Raw genomic sequence first — 17,056 nt, 5'->3', positions numbered from 1 at the left:
GGAGCGGCTCTGCCCGCACGGCTCGTCAAAAGTGGAGCCCTGAACGGCCTGCGCGTCTCCTCTGCCCTCCAACGGGCGCCGCTTTAACTGTGGAGACAAGAAAGACCCAGAGAAAGAAGCGATGTTCTCTGAAATTATACCCACTGCGATGCTGTGGGGATCTCCTCTGCCCTCCAACGGGCGCCGCTTTAACTGTGGAGACAAGAAAGACCTAGAGAAAGAAGCGATGTTCTCTGAAATTATACCCACTGCGATGCTGTGGGGATCAGCCCCTGAACCACCGCCCCATCCCGTGGGATCGCTCCACATGCACGTGCAGGTTCCGCTTCACACTTGCCGTTTTCTTCCCCGTCTGCAGGTGTGTGAACTGAGAGAACGCGTCCGAGACCTGGGTGAGGCTGTACGGAGAGCCAGGGTCCGGCCGGCATGGGGGCTGACCAGGCCTCGCTCCTGTCCCTGCAGGCTACGTGAAAGAGCCCTGAGCGTTTGCCCAGCCCAGCGCTGGCCTCCTACCACGGGGTCACGACACAGGGCAGAGCCGTGGGCTCAGGGGTCACCCAGGAGGGACCAGGCTCCCTGGGCACCCCACCGAGCTCCCCATGCAGGAGGGGACACGGGTGGGCCCCAGTGCATGGCACGCTCAGCACTGTGTGGACGCTTCAAGCCGAAGCAATGGTAGAGCCGACAGCCAAGAGGAGTGGCTGTGGGATGTGGGCACAGCATCGTTGTCTCCAGACTGAGTTTCCACTAAGAGCAGAGCACCCAGGCACTGGAGCAAAGTCAGGGGGAGCTCGTAGGCTCGGTCTCCCCGTGCAGCTGCAGCAGTTACACCAGCGTAATGGTGAGGGTTGAGCCAAACAAATAGCCAGCAGCAGTTAAAACAAGGGTGGGAAATGGAGGCTGCTCTTTGGTCACGGCTGCCTGGGAATGCTGTGCAGGCGAGCCCCGAGACCTGTCCTCCCTCTCCCCAAGCTGTGCCTTACTGCCCTGCCTCTCCTCGTGGCATGGATCTTTCGTTATACAAAACATGTTAGTGAGGCTGGTGGGGATTCTGCACGACTTCTGTTCTGGAGAGAAAAATCCTCTGTTGTTGTCTAATCTCATTTCTACACCTGCCAATTTCCCTCTCCTGTTCTCCTCGCCCTCTTCAGAGCACTAATTAATACACAGCTGCCTTGGCCATGCCATGTCCACTGAAAATCTGCATTGAATTAAATGCTATGCTTTCGTGCTATCTAACTCATTGTCTCTGCTAATCATATCCTTAATTAATAGAGTTATTAGCTGGTTTTGAATATGGGGCTCCCAGTTGTTAGTAGCTTTTTTTCCCCTTAAACTACAAGTTAGCAATTTCTAAATGTGATCATGTCTTTAATTGCATAGAAATAAACCCCCATGATCCCAAACCCTTAATCTGCCTATTTTAGGATTTCTTATGGCTGCTTACCCTGATAGCAGAGCATCTTCCATGTGAAATCAGCCTTATAAGGCATATCAAATTAGGTTCCAGATTACAGTGAATTAAAAAAAAAAATAGGCCAAAGAACATTGAAAAATGTGTGACTTACCCAAAGATATCCAGTACTGGCTCTGTCAGAAAAAATTCCCCAGAGCTCTGACTCCCATTGCCTATGCTGAGAATTTATCTACTGATACAATTAAAGACAAAATATTTGTGGTATTGAAGGATTATTTGACAAAGATTTTATTGTTGTTGTTAGGGAACAATTCTCTGGTAAGATGCTTTGAGGGGAATATTTTCCAGAAATGATTTCCCACCCCTATTATCTGAGCTGTTAGAAGCTCCACTGAGTATTTCAGGGTAATGCTCCTAATGGAGTAGTAGAGATTTTTAAATCTCTCATACACAGATCTCACCATTATTTTTTGTTCAGGAAGAAAAAAAGGTCAAAATTAAACCACAAACCTCTTGTCATAGAGCATCACCCCCTGCCAAAATCCCTTCCCATTTGACTCCTGTGCAGGTTGGAGGATACCAGGCTCTCAAACAGCTCTGGTGGGGAGAGGGGCTGCGTACACAGGAACTCAAAACCGCTTTAATTATTAATAAATATATTTACACAAGAACAGTTTCCCTTTAGGGGAAACATGAGTTCTCATGCAATTACTCAGGTTATATTGACTCAACACTGTCAAAAAACTAAGATTTCATCACTTTAATACAAGGACTATAAACATCTATTTATTTAGCAGAGTTTATCTGAAAGGTACTCATAGAGCCTGTGGATTTGGAAAGGAAGTCCACCCTTGCAGCTGGAGATGGCCAGGTTTTTCTTGGCAGTTCTTGGCCAGCACCAGCAGCTCATGGTGGGGCGGAGGACAGGTGCTGCTCACCAGCCAGGTGTGTGGGACCCACCGCTGCCTCGAGGCCTGGCAGCAGGAACCCCCGGGGACCTGGGAGAAGAGCAATGCGCTTCATGTCTTTGTGTGTGACACTGAGTGCATTGGGAAGGCCTGACCAGGTGGCACGTGCTGCTGCATGGAGCAGCTGCCCCTCCTCTGCCCACAGGGCCCTGCAGAGAAAAGGCCCGGGGGGTCCAGTCACTGCAGAGGGGCCACAGGCACCATGGCAGAGGAACAACCACCCCAGAGCTGCTGCCAGAGAGCCCTGACTGTGCAGCTGATCAGAAGGTGCCTCTGTTCTTACCCAGGCAGCCAGTCCTCGTTTTTCCCCATCTCCTTCACATTTGCCTCTCAGTGTGCAATTTGGGTTATTTCTATATGATTGCAGGTTGGCAGGAGACCACAAGGTGCCTTCACAAACTTACAAACAATGTGTTTTGAATCTCTTTGGCCACTTACTTTCCCTCTCAGAAACCCGTACTGATGGAAAATGGCAATTAAACAGCTGTACTGCATCAGAGCAGGAGTCTAGCCCCTACCTTCTCCTCATCCCGACGGAGGCCATAAGTGGTTATCCGAGAGAAGAAGGGTAACAGGAGAGAGTGGAGTGGTCCCACTTGATCTCCATTGTCCCAGCCCAAAGGTGGTCAGGACAGGGCTGTCCCTGGAGCATCGTTTCTGAACAGAGAAGAGCCATTCACCAGAGAAACAAAAGGGGAGATGAGGGGGAGCTGAGAAGCACTTGGACGTAGAGAAAAAAGAGCTGTTCACCGATCACCACACTTATCAGATTCTCTCCAGCCCTGCCTGTCACCCTGCCCTGATCCAGCCAGTTGTTAGTGTTTAGTGTCATCAGGCTGGACACATCAGCAAGTGCTCACCTGGGGACTTCAGGGCACTCAGAAGTAACAGAGGGCTTGGAAATAGACTGGTTAGTAAATGTCAGTGTATTTTTGGATAAGCGTGGATGAGTCCCTATTTTGTTGTTATTAATCTGTATTGCAGGCACTGCTCATGGAGAAGGAGGCCAGACTGTTGTTACTGTTATTACTAGTGATTTAGCAGACTGTTGTGACTGTTATTACTAGTGATTTAGCACCACTGCTAGGTGGTCTTAGCAGAAAGACTAAGACAAGGTCGCTTCCCCAACGTCCTTTAATCTGAACACACGCTCCAGTGCAGTCCCAGGCTCTGCTGCAAATGGCTGTAACAGGAACCACAGGAGCACAGAACTCTCCTGTGCCACTGCTACCAGCCTCCAGCCCTGTTTGGGCAAGGGTGAGAGTGATTTATGGGGACCTGAGGCACTTTCCTAAGTAAAATCACCCTTTTATTCTTCAAGCGTCTTTGTTTTCAAATATGAGCCTTTCCCAGTGTAATATAGAGCCTTGCTCTCCTCAGAGTGTGTAATGCAGTCATAACCTTGTCTGCAGCGTGCAGCCAACTGACATGTTCACCATGAGGGATTTGCCTCCAGAGGGGAGCTGTGCAGACAGAGGTTGTGAGCACAAAAAGGTTTCCTTCTAGGTTAATGACAGATACAGTGCTGGTGAAAGTTCACATGCACAATAACGGCAGGACATTCTGGACTGGGAGGTTTATCACAAAGCATTAAAGAGATGTGTCTTTGGTAGCCTGTGCTAGGTTTAACCTGGGCCCTGCAGTTAGTGAGGAGCTCTTTCACTGCCTGGACCCACACTGGATGCAAAAGCAGCAGGTTCCCCAGTTTTCCCCAGATGTCCTTGGTGACCTGTTGCTTTTATTTTCTTTAGAGGCTTGGGAAGGGCTCAGCACTCAATTGCCCCCGGTTCACACTGGTCAGAGCTGGAGGTGTGGCTGGTGAGCTTGAATGCAGCTCCAGCTCTGATCTGTGGGAAGCTCAGCCTGTGCTGGGGTGGTGGCCAGGTGAAGCACAGTCCCTTCCACCCTGGTTGTCCTGATGGTCTCTCATCCATAGCTGTCTCTTGTCAACGTGGGCATCACGGGCAGGCACAGGTGCCCGTGTGCATGGCAGAATAGGGCTCTTCTTTGGCTGGGTCCAGCCAGCACCAGCATTAGGGGGTTTCTGTGAGCAGCAGTGGTTTTCGCACCGTTTTGCCTGGGCTGGCCGTGCAGGGGCTCGTCAAGCCCCCCAGGACTGCAGGGCACTGCCCACAGCACTATGGCACGAGGGGGGCCAGCCACGTCCTGCCCACGCCGGGCCCTGCGCGTCCTGACCGCCTGCCAGCCGTGTAGGATGAGGGACTTGGCTCCCAGCAAAGGAAGCAAATGCAACATAAAGCAGAGCATCCCCTCATGGGATTCCCAGCAGGGGCCACGCTGATTGCTCAAAACAAAGCTTGGCTGCCTTGGAAGGGAGCCCGGCTCTTGCCCTGGAGTTCACACATGAAGGCCCAACTGAGCCACACAGCAAAGCCCTGCAACAACAACCAGCAAGGCTGATCCTACTAGCTTTGTTCAAACATCCTCCACCAAAGCCTGAAGGAGGTTTTTCCTTATGAAGTCAGGCAGGATCGTGCTGCACACTCTGCAATATGCTAACTTCCCCGTGAGCAGTTGCTAAATACGTGCTTAAGTAGACAGGCCACCACTACTCGTTAACCAAAACAAATGGGAAAGGGGGAAAGCTTACAACACAACAATTGCTTTCAATTAGAGGATATATCTATTGCCAAAATATGTCGGCGGGATTCAACAGACTACATTTTTAACTGTGTACTACTGAAGAACAGGCTGCACTAAAATGCAGCCTAAACTAAACAGGGGTTTAATCCCTTCCCTTCCTTCCCACAGCATAATCACCAGGCTGTAAATATATTATTACAGCCCACACTCCCCTTGTTAACTGCAACCAATTTGACTTACCTCAGTGGCTTCAATGTTATTCTCTCCCATGTTCACTGAGCTTATTGAGTCTTCAGTGTTGATGCTCATTTTGTGCTTTGAAGTGAAAGGGTTAAATGTGGTTAATTGTAAATTTATTGTTTGTTTTGTATGTCTTAATACAATCCTAAGCAGTTTGGTTAACACTTCATGTTGCTTTAAAAGATATACCACGTTGCACTGAGCTCCGAATCATTTGGTTTATCCATTTCTGAGCACCTTGCTGAACAGAGCAGACTCCAGACCAGCTCTGGATGTGCCCTCAGCTTGGAGGACCCGTTGCCAGCAAAACTCTGTACACCTCATGTGACACTTTACATCTTACATGCCCAACTCCCTCTGACAGACTCTTCCCTAGTCCTAGCTGGGCACTCGCAGCTGTCACCTGCCCTGAACCAGTTCCACAGACACTGCTGGACCCAGGGCTCGTGCAAGTTCATGGGCTTCTGCCAAGGTCAACCCCAGCTTCAAGTCACTTGTCCTTGCTGTGACCTTTGGCCAGGCATCCAGCACTTGCCCAGCGCAGCCCTGCTTGCTGTCCCGTAGCTTCTATGTCCAAGCTGTGGTGCTGACTCTGCCAGCCTGATCGTCAGCTGGCTTTAACCTAAGTCTCATAACACCAGCAGCCTCAGCCACAAGCCTTGTTCAGATAGCCCTTGACAGCGTCATCTCCAAAACCTATGCAAGCAGTAACTACTGCACCAGCACCCTAACTTTCACTCCCTGCACTGTCCCTGCTTGAACTTCAGCCCAGAGGTCTGTCCAGGCAGCCACCTGCAGCCCGCCCCAAGCCCTTGCCCTGCACCCCAGCCCTGCCCACGACGTGCCCATGCCAAGGGCAGGCAGTTCTCAGCCATTATGGGCAGACCCTGCTGGCCCTCCCTGCCCTCCACAGGGGCTGATCAGGTCGTGCAGCGCTTGTGCTGTGTTCCAGCCCTTCAACAGAGGTGTGGGGTCAGCCTCTCCCAGGAACTTACTAGCAGGCACTGGTTACAAATGTGCCCACTGCTTTTACTAGGAAACCTGAAATGTTTTCATACCTGTGTCTTGCAATGGTTTGCTGGTTGCAATCCTGAGCTACAGCTCTGGCCGTGGCACACAGCAGCACCTGGTTTACGTTGCCTCTAATAGCTGTCTGTCAATATAATGTCACTCGTGGGTGTCAGCCTGTGTATATTTTTGGATGTATTGTAGACAGCAATCTCATTCTTGACATTTCCCTGGTGACCCCAACAATCTTAAAGGGTTCCACATTTCTCGTGTGCAGTCAACACATTCATTAACCTTACAGATAAGTCAAAAGTTGAAAGTCACACACAGACACATACATGTAGAAAAAAGGCATGTATGTACATACACAGCTAAAATGTCAGCAAGCCCTGTGCCGGACTAGTTTCAGCATTTTGAATTTGGTAGCACAGAAGGAGAATTCTCAGGCAGCTCCAGTTCAGCTTGCAAAGATACTGTCCATGTACAATCCCCATGTTTCTGTGCACAAATACATATTTGTGTTTGAACTCATCACAAATTCAAGAGTGTAAAATATGTGATGTTACCAGTGTATTAATGGAAACAGTCACATGAACCTTTATACAAGTGAAACCATTTTTTTCTTTGAGCTATCTAGATAACCCAGTGCAATGGGCATCCAAAGTGCTTCACCCACCAGTGAATGTGATGCTGAAACTGAGCAGAAGTAGTAAAGGAAAGACAGATGAAGCAAGGTCAGCTGATATGGCTGAGGAAAGTGGGAAAAGTAACCAAACAACATAAATAATTAAAATGACCTTTCAACACTCTGTTTTAAAATATAAACACCGTAGAGTTAGAGACTGGGGTAGTTTTATCACCTGAATGTCAGCTCAGCTGTTCCATCTTTCTATCCAAGCAGTTATCTTTGTGCTATTTCACATCTACCTATCACATTGTACACAGGTGTGCAGCGTATTTCAGGGGTCATAGGTGTCCCTGGTATCCCTTTTCTCAGCCTCTTCTGCTCCACAAGGGGTAGAAGGACTCATACGCATCAGTCTGCAACCTTACTGTGCTCCATGCAAGTGACATAGTTGCTTACAGAGCGATAGCTCCAGTGAATTAAATGGCCTGTTAGCCCTGCAAAGGCTGGGGAACTGCAGCAACCCTTCCCTTCATGGGGTTTGTCTGAAGAGAGAGCAATAATGAGCTCTAACAGAAAGGAGGACCGACGAGCCGGGGGTACTCGCTCCAGGTGACAGCCCGGGGCTGAGCTCCTCTGCCTCTCCGGCGGAGGTGTGGGTTGGCAGAATTTGTTCACCCAGGGCTGGACGGGGGCAAACCTCGTGCACACACACACTGTCAGGTCAGATTTGGGCTCTGTCAGCTTTTGTGTCCTTCAGACCCAAACCCGCGATCAGCAGCAAAGCCCCCGGCTGGGGCAGGATTTGTGTCGGTCCCCTCCCACTCTGCGGGGCCAGCCCCAGCCTAGGGCTGTTTAACTCCTCCCTGGCGAGTGCCTTGGCTGTCCCCGCCGGCCGGGGGAGGCGACCAAGGGTCTGCCAGGGGTCACAGTGGGAAAACATGCATTTCACTAGGTGCCTTTAGGACATGTCATGAAATATGGGGCCTTTCTCCTCCCTGAGAGCAAATCCTTTCAGGCCAGGCAGCTAAATACCCAAAATTTGTTCCCACGTGGAGGGCCACTGACACATAGGAATTAGCTAACAGGCTTAGGTCAGTTCCCAGAGGAGAGGTGTGAGCAGCACCAAAGCCATCACAGCCAGCACTCATTAGGCTCTTGCCTGCAACCCAAGCAGAGGTGCCCAAGGTGGAGTAAGTTGCTGAGGTTTCTGTAGCCTGGAATCTGACCTCCTAATCTTCTTATCTCCCTCTCTGTGCTCTCTGTCCTCTCACACAGAGAACAGCTTGTCATACAAGGGCAGGCTCCTCTAACCTACTTAATGGTACTTTTCACCTTCAGGGTTCTCACATGCACTGGGTTTATCTTTCCATCTTCTTCTAAGTGATGTCTATTTAAGCCTGGGTTTGAAAATAAAAACAACAGCAAAACTTACTTCTGTTTTCAATCAAAACTCTCTCTCAGTCACCTTTTTCATTGTAGCCTTGCTAGGCGGCGTTTCCACTTCTCTGTGCAGCACTCACAAAGGAGCTCGGGGGCTGCCACGCACGGGGAGGCTTCCTGGCTCACAAACGGCCCCACTGATTTCATCAAGCTCTTTGCTAAGCAGTTCTGTAACCATCGCTGGCAGGGACGCAGAGCACGGCCCATGGCAGAGAGTACTTTGTTTAAGCTTGTTCCTGGGACTGAAAATGGAGGTGCGTGTGGTTCCCGGCAGCTCTGACCGTTCTGGGGCTCTCAGTCAGACACCCGGACGGGTCAGGCACTGAGTCGGCTTCGCAAAACCTGCTCTGCACTGGCAGGCCCGGGCCTGGCTCCTCTCGCACTTGCAAGAAACCTGCAGAGTAAGCACTGCATCAGGAGTGGCAGCATCTGGCCTGGGGGCCGTTCAGATGCAGAAGGTTGAATAAATATTAGTGGTTAAACTAGTAATTAACCCACCAATTGAAATAACCAATAAATCCTGTGTTTTTTTCACAGTTGGTGCAAATGAGAGTTGATTGTAAACATCTCACGCCTAAATTATACCTTGGAGAATCCAAGTGACACAGTTGGCCTTGCCTGAATTATTTCAATGCAAACAAGGCAGACAAATGAGTGTAATTGTCCAACTTCTTTGACTCGCTGGCTTTCACCCTGCTTGGAAACTCTTGCAGCTGGACGTTCATGCAAGGTTTGGAATGTAAATGTACCTCTTTGCTCCAGATCTCACACTATTAGCAAACCTGTTTTCCTTTCATTTTTTTCTAAGCTAGAAAGGGAGGATTTGTTTTAAAAATGGGAAGAGCCTGTTTGTGGCCTGTATTTCAAAGGAACAATACATTCCATCTCCCAGATGATCGTTAAGAAACTGGTAGCCAATACTTTTGTTATTGTGCTGGGTCTCACACTTAATCAGCTTCAGACCTAATAGCTCTGATCCCATGAAAAAGATGGGGAACAACAGCATGTAAAAATATATCAGTTTCCCTGTGCCACTTTATTTGTCACATGAAACTTTGCATCTGTTTCACATGAAGACCTAATCAGGCCAGCTCCTGGCTGGAGTTTTTTGTTCCAGAACTGGACAAAAAAAAAAGAAAAAAAAAAGCCAAAGTCTACTTCCTCCCTAAGGGGCCAACTCTTCCTTCTTTTCATGTGGACATCCTCCACAGACACAGCCTTCAGAGTGAGGGGGGAGGGAAGCATCAGAAGAGGCAAGTGAAGAATGAATGGATTTAGGAAATACCAAGTAACTGAGGAAGTTGGTCCCAGCATAGCTTTGGGCAGCAGCACATCTCTGTGGTACATGGTATGGTGAGCACTGCCTGCCAACCACACAACAGGCTCCAGAGTTGGGTACCCAGCCAGGCACCCCCAGGTGTGCTGTGCTGCTGCAGAACCTGGCCAGGGGGACTGTGGGGCTCGCAGGCATCACACACACAGACACTGGATTTCAGCCTCCCTGATCACGCTGCCAACAGGTGGGCTCTGCTTGCTCAAGCAGCAGGTCTGTGCACGGTGTGGGAACCAGAATCTGGAAGCATCAAAAGCCTTTACAGCAGCTTCACCAGCTCATCCTCACATATGTTGTTTACCAGGATTGCAGCAGGCTGCTGTGGGGAGCTGCTTGTTGCAAGGCCAGATTAGCATTTTGTTGAGAAGAGCTGAAGGGTTGGGCTGGCTGCTTTGCACCAGGAGGGGATGGTTTCAATAGTGTTGCTCAGCCCCAATGTCATAGGTGTTCATGGAGCCACAAACCGGCCAGGCTGCACAGTGGCCACACAGGTCCCTGGCTCTCTGTGTGTACCCAGAAGAGGAGTGGCAGTCTGCTGAGGGAAGGTGCTGGAAAAAGGCGTTTGGATTGTAAGTCTGCATTCACTGCCCCTCTCATAGGGAGCAGCCATGTCTCAAGATGCCTAGCGATGCAACTCTGCTGAAGAAAAAAATAATTCTTTAATTTCAGGAGGTCTTATTGTGAGCTTAAAGCTAAAGCAACCAAATACCTTTGTGGTTTGAGAAAGGAAGAGACTGGAGCATTATTTTCAAGCAGCACAGTATGGGACCCTTTCCACTTAGGAAAAACAAACCTCTGTCTCCTTTTCTTTTCCTTTGCTGCAGATTCATTGACTAATAAATTCTTACCAGCTGTAACATTCATCTGCACACTTAAAAGCCAACCTTGTAAAAGTCTACTTGCCCACAATGAGTAATTCTTCGATGGGTGAGTAATTTGTCTCCGTGAAGGGGCTTATGTTTGGTTGATGCTTTTGCTGCTTAGGATGACATGCAGTGGGAGTCTGCCTGTTTTGCATAATTGTGTACTTTAACTAAGTGTCGAGGGAACTCAGTCAAGGGTGGGTAATTTAATTTTTATTGTCCTTAATGGCAACTGAATAAATAAATACAAAATAAATGAAAAAACCCCACACAAATTATGATCTGAATCTTCGATTTTTCTCAAGATTATCCCAGTAAAGGATGCAGGAAACAATATGATGGACAGGCTGGGAAATTTCCATAGCAGTTTTTCAGGTGCTTCCTAAGTTTTCATAAGTTTTCCATTAAGTGTCCCTAGAGGTCCAGTAGTTGTGTGATTATCGGAAGGAAGAAGTCTTGATTTTTTTTTCCTTCTTTGGTTTCCTTCTTCTAATGGCTCTTTAAGGCTCTGCAACCCACATTTTTCTTTTCAGAACACAAGAAACAGCATCCCTTGTTTTCACACTTCAGAGAAGAGACAAAAGAGACCTTTTGGCAAAATGTCAGATTGTGTGACTGATAACACCCCCAATCATTTCAGACTATGACTTGTGGCCATGTTAGACTCAGATGTGAAAACAAAACACATACATTTTATGTTGGCCACTTTGCTCCATTCTATTAAATTAGGACTAGTCATTAGCTGGTAGAGAGGGAGAATCATTTCCATCAAGAAGCGGGGCAGGGGGGGTTGCATCTGACATTCCCTCTTCTCCCTCCCCCAATTTTCCAGCATTTTCCCTCAAGAGATGTTGGTGTGAAACCAGCTCACATGACAAATTAAAGTGATTCATAACCCAGCTGCAGTCCCTGCTGACAAGCCCCATTGCAGAGCAATCATGCAGATTTTATGCACCCAGAGCCCAGGGAAGGACCTGGGTTGTGGCACACACTGCTTTTCAGAGCAGTCTGACACAACTTGGCTGAATTCATTCACAGCACGTGAAGGCCAAATGGCTCTCACTTGACAGCAGTTAATAATGTAGTTTTAAAAGGGATATTTTCTCTGCAAAATTAAATTTTCAAGACATCACCATGCATCTTCAGCCTTATCTTTTTGTCTGGATTTTTTTTTTGGCTCTCCTACCAGTCTTTAAACACACAAACAGAGATTACACAGATAAGCCTACAGTATGGTTCATTCTGGCAGTGTCTTATCAATCACAGTTAATTAACTTGGGGGATCCATAAACTGGACAATTCAGCTGTGATTCTCCTGTCACCATGATCAAGTTAGAAGCAGCTCAGTGCCCCTTTCAGAGATGCCATTGCAGCCCTGGTTGACATCGTGGCAGGTGGGAGGATGCCAGCGGGGTCTCTCCCCACGCTGAGCACGGGGGAGCAGCACAGGCGGCCCCCGCCCTGGCAGAGCCCTCACCAGCCAGTGACAGGGGCTGGTGACAGGGCTGGTGACAGGGCCCATCGACAGCCCCAGGCAGGGCGAGCAATGCAGCAGGTCCAGGGCCCATCCAGAGGATCCCATCGGGAGCAGAAGCAGACAGGTCCTTTAGCCACACACTGCAGTGTAACAGAGCCCTGGCTGTCCCACACAGCAGCTGCCAGCCGCAGGAGCCATGGGACAGAAAGGACCATGCACCAGGTTCAAGGGTGCCCCCAGTGCTTGGGGAATGCCTTTGGAAAGACTGAAGCCTGGCCTAGACCTGCTAGTTTAAGCTGTATCCAACATGGGATACTGGTGCTCCTCCTCAGACCACGGGAAGGTCTAAAATGCAGGGAACACCTTGACTGGATCTCAAACGTCCACGTCATGCCAAGTGCATGGTGGCTGCTCTGGGAAGACCTCATAGGAAGATGTATGTAGAGGTGTTTTCACTGGTGCCTCCAATGAGGGACAAAAGCAGCAGCAAAAACTCAGTGGAGGAAAATGAGGGATTTCAAAATAATGACCTAAGCTGATGAAGGGAACAGAGCTGGGATCCGCTCCCATCAGATGGAAGTAAATTGGACTATTTCCCAGACAGATTGGCCCCAGCTGGGAAAGAGAAAGAAGGCAAGGAAGGAAGCTAGTTCAAGTAGGAGAACAGAAGCTCTGAGATACTGGGCATTTTCAAGAAAGTCAGATTAGATATATTATCAAATCAACAGCATTAGATACGGCTGGCAGTATCCTGGGAGCCGAGAGACAAAGCTTGTCAAAGCTGATAGTAAATCAAGGTGGAAAAGCAACCAGACTTTGTGATTTTTTTTTTTCTGACCATGACAAAAATGGTGGTTTGCCCCTCATGGGACTGAGGAGATGCACTGGGGGCTGGCAGGGGCTCCAACAGCTCTCCCACCTCTCAAAGAGACCATGGGCAGTGCCATCGGTGACCTGATGGATGTCATTTCACTTCCCTGTGCCTGGCTGGAGGAGGACTGCCCTGCCAGGCTGATTGGCAGGAGTCCCTGAATATTAATTATTGCATTCTTAGCAGGAGCTCCAAGCATGTGTTAGAAACTTCCTCGGTGAAAAACTTCAGCTCTCCCCAGACCCTCCTCTGAAAGAGCATGGATGGATTGTTGTCACACTCTGTACGCTGTGACAACTATCTGCACTGCCCAAGATTCTCAGGGGTTCCAGATGCTCCAGACAAAAAAAATCAAACCTGGGTGAGAGCCCATGAGCTGAAACAATAAACAAAACAAACCCAACTGCTGATTAATGTTGGCTTGTTCTTCCTCAGGAGGTGAACGGGGGGAACAGGGATTAGGGGAGCACTGGCATATTCTGAACCTCAGCCTGTGTAGGTGACCTGATGAGTTAGAGACTGCTCGTGCTGGAGGAGACAGCAGGCACAGCAGTCCCTGCTCCACAGCTCCGGGATGGGAGCGCACAGAGGGATGTCCTGCAGCATTCCCAACGGCATAGCGCTGGGAAAGGAAGTGAGTCAGGGCTGGAGTGGGCTAACAGAGAAGCAAAACCAGCACCTTTAAAAACCACGATCTGGCCTCGGACTGCAGGGATGGCCACAGACGGCGGAAATGGGAAGTGTGGCTAGAAAAACCAGCCAGTTCCTGCTCTGCTCTGCCTCTGCTCCCTGCCCAAAGCCCACACCCACGGGTTGCTGGGCCCCAGCACTAGACCTCCCACCTCCGGGAGCAAACAGGGGCTTGTCCAGTGGGAGCTCAAATGCTGCTGCCAGCAGGGTGAACAATGAGTCCCAGGGCCCTCTGGCCAGCCATCAGGACTTTCCCAGTCCTCAGCCTGCACCTGGAGCCTGGATGTGGCCCTGCCTGGTGTCACTGGAGGGAGGCACTTGGGGCACCAGCACCGTGTCCCCACTCCCGCATTGGGTCCCAGAGCTGCTGGTGGCCAATGCATCACTGGGGCCTCAGCAGGGTGCTGGCTCCCTGGCTACACAGGGGTACCCTGGCCTGATCTTGTCCCACCCTGTCCCTGGTCTCAGTGTGGGGAGATGCCTCAGCAAGTGAAAACACCAGTGTGCAGCCTCTGGTCTGGGTGGTGCAGCCAAGAGGACCATCACAGTCCCGGCTGGCCCTGGCTGTCTGTGGGCCTGTGACCCTTCTCAATATCTTCATCTCAGAGGGAGGCAGCAGTCCACCACCAGCTGAGCCTCACCATCACCCTGACGAGATCTGCAGGGACAGCAGCTACCCTACATACACGCTCCAAGGGAAATCTTAAAAATAGAAGGCAACAGAGTGTGTGCCAGCTCTGCCAGGTGCCACAGCCGCAATAAAATCAGCGCGGGACATGAGCCAAGCCAGCCAGGAGGGGCTTCACCCACCCACAGCCTCCCGGGAAGCTGGCTGGCGTGTGAGGGGTCCTTCGGCACTGCTGCGCTGAGCTCGACGTCCGCGGGATTGTGCTCCGAGCACCCCGGGGCAGCCCCCGGGCAGGTCCCCGCGGTTCGGGCACAGCTGCCTGCTGTGCCTCGGGGCCGTGGGAACTGAGAGCGCTGCACTGGCAGCTCAGGAATCCAGCGCTGGGTATCCAGGAAGCCCTTTGTAACCCAGACAGTAGCAATCTATTACTCCGCTGCCATTATCACTCCTGTCACTGGTGCGTTCGTGTAAAACGCGTTTAGGAAAGCCTAGCAAGGTCGATTATCTTGACCTACAAACCGTGCCTTGTCTGTGTTTTTGTATCAGGCGTGAAGACCAGGCGAGGCTGACTTCGCTACCCCTCTTGGTGCTTATCAGCCCTCAGAGAGGAAAAGCCGAGCCCCCCCGTGTATCAGCCGCCCTCCGTAGGTGGTTCCAGGCTCCCTGCGAACGCCCGGGGCAGGAACGGCCTCACCGCCGCCGCCCTTTGCACGAGCCTCCTGTTCCCGCAGCACGCCCCGGCTCAAGCCACCATCCCCAGAGCCCAGTCCCAGCCTCGGGCTCAAGTCTCTGCTATCCGGGCAACTGGCTGTAGGCCTGAGCTTTCCCCACAGAAGGACTCAAGTTGTTTGGGGTCGAATGAGACATCCCGGCTCACTTACTTTTTGAGTCTTTGAATTCCTGTGTGGGGTTCCATGGGCAGCTCCCACAGCTGTGGGAGCAAAACAATACGAGTATCTGGGATAACAGAGCCCCAGATTTCCTTTTGCTGATGGGGAGAGGGAGAAGGATTTTAGCAGCTCAATTAAAAGCCATTTCCCAGCTCAGAGCCCTGTCTCCACAACCCTCACTCTGCACACCGCAGCCTCCCCAGTTTCAGATGGGGCCACACCTTGCCCCCAGTAATTAACCACATTGGTAACACCTGGCAAAAGGTGCGGCTCTCGGCAGCTCTTGGGAAGGCGATGTGGCAAAAGGATGATGGGCATTTTGCTAATAGGAGAGAGCATCTTCCGGCTGAATCTCTGTGGGTTTATCTGGCCTCAGGGGGGCAGCTTGTCCTTGCCAGCTCTTCTTGCACTGCACTGTGCTGTGCCTGTGCCCCTGTGGGCTGTCTCCCTGCTGAGCCGGCCCAGCTGCCACGTCCAGCCCCCGGTCACTCTGCAGTGTTGCCACTGTGCAGGTTCCTCCTTCCCTGGCCCATGTCAGGAAATCAGGAATTTATCAACGTGGCCATTGTTCCTACACTCTCTGTCCTCAGAGAACCTCCAAATCTCATATGATTTCCCCCCTTCTTCTCTTAGGAGGCTACCCTGCATCTGAGAAAAGGCTTCTTTTGTGTGAACTGCGGGAAGTGCGGGCAGACAGCGCCGGGGGCAGTGCCGGGACTGTGCCGCGGTACCACTGCGGGCCGTGCCGGGCCGTGCCGGGGCTGTGCCGGGGCCGTGCCGGGGCCGTGCTGCCGGGGCTGTGCCCGGGTGCCTGCCGGGCTGTACCGGGGCCGTGCCGGGCCGTGCCGGGGGCGGGCGCGTGGGGGCGTGCCGGGGCCGTGCCGGGGCTGTACCGGGGCTGTGCCGGGGCCCGGGGGGTGCCGGCGGGGCCGTACCGGGGCCGTGCCGGGGCCGTACCGGCCGGCTGGGGCCGTGCGGGCCGTGCCGGGCCGTGCCGGGGACCGGGCGTGCCGGGCTGCGGGCCGTACCGGGGCTGTACCGGGGCCACGGGGCCGGCCGGGCACCGGGGCTGTGCCGGGGCCGTGCCAGCTAGGACCGCCAGGGGGCGCCAGAGCCGCGGCAAGCGCGCACGTGCAGTACCGGGTAGCGCCGCCAGGTGGCGGCAGCGCGGCGGTCGCGGTCCCTGAGGCGCGGCGGGACCCGCTCGGGCGAGGGGAGCGGAGCCCTCAGAGCCCTCAGAGCCCCGGGCCGCTCCGCCAACCCCGACATCGGAATGGGCCCGGGGAGCCGGTCCGGGGCCCATTCCTACCCCTCCGCAGCAAGGGCAGGCGGTTCCCGCTCCCTCCCTCCCTCCCTCCCGGCCGCCCCGGCTCCGGCGGAGAACGCGGGATTCCTTCCTGCAGTTCAGCAGGGCGGGCTTCGTCCGTATCCACCCGCAGGCCGGGAGCTGCCACCGCCCGCACTGCGGGACCCGCAGGCCCGGGCACCTCCGGCCGGCTCCGTGGGCTCGGGTTGCCCGGGTCACCCCGGACGCTCCTAGCAACAACCAGGCTTTCCCAGCCGGGAAAGCAATGGACGGGACAGATGGAATGCCAGTCCGTCACCCACCTGACAGTCTGTTTCCGAAGAGGGAGGGAAATGCCGATGTGCCCATTGCAGGAGCAAAAGATCTGAAATAAGCAAAAGATCTTTCAAAGAAACATTTTTGGAGGAACATACCCCAAGTTCCTGAGCAGTGTGCCGAGAATAGTAACTGCCTCAGCATGCGTGAGACAATGATCAGGAGGGTCCGGGGATGTTGTTTCCCTGAAGATGTTTTCTGCTGAGAAGTGAAACGTGACCTGCGCCTCATATGATCCCTCTTCTCAGGATCCCTTACCCAGGTAAGCAGGATGTTGATTTGTAAAACATCCCACTTAGCTCTCAGGGTGTGCCTGAGAGGAGGATGATGAATGCTTTCCGGTCACAGCTCCCTCCCCCTCAGTCCGCTCTTGCGTTA

The 17,056-nt window shown here is 52.0% G+C and overlaps 1 protein-coding gene across 1 annotated transcript in view; it reads right to left on the bottom strand.

The window, feature by feature from the left end:
* PLXND1 (plexin D1) overlaps positions 1-16,326 on the bottom strand; it is an 85,355-nt gene extending 69,029 nt beyond the window's left edge. The window contains exon 1 of the mRNA XM_029958306.1: positions 16,198-16,326. Coding sequence (XP_029814166.1) covers positions 16,198-16,326 — 129 coding nt within the window. The remainder of the gene's footprint in view (positions 1-16,197) is intronic.
* Positions 16,327-17,056: the final 730 nt, after the last annotated feature.

The sequence above is a fragment of the Manacus vitellinus genome, unplaced genomic scaffold, assembly GCF_001715985.3.
Source record: "Manacus vitellinus isolate BGI_N305 unplaced genomic scaffold, ASM171598v3 scaffold_14_pilon, whole genome shotgun sequence".
Lineage (NCBI taxonomy): Eukaryota > Metazoa > Chordata > Aves > Passeriformes > Pipridae > Manacus > Manacus vitellinus.
The sequence above is the reverse complement of the archived record's forward strand: the minus strand, read 5'-3'. Positions and strand labels throughout refer to the sequence as shown.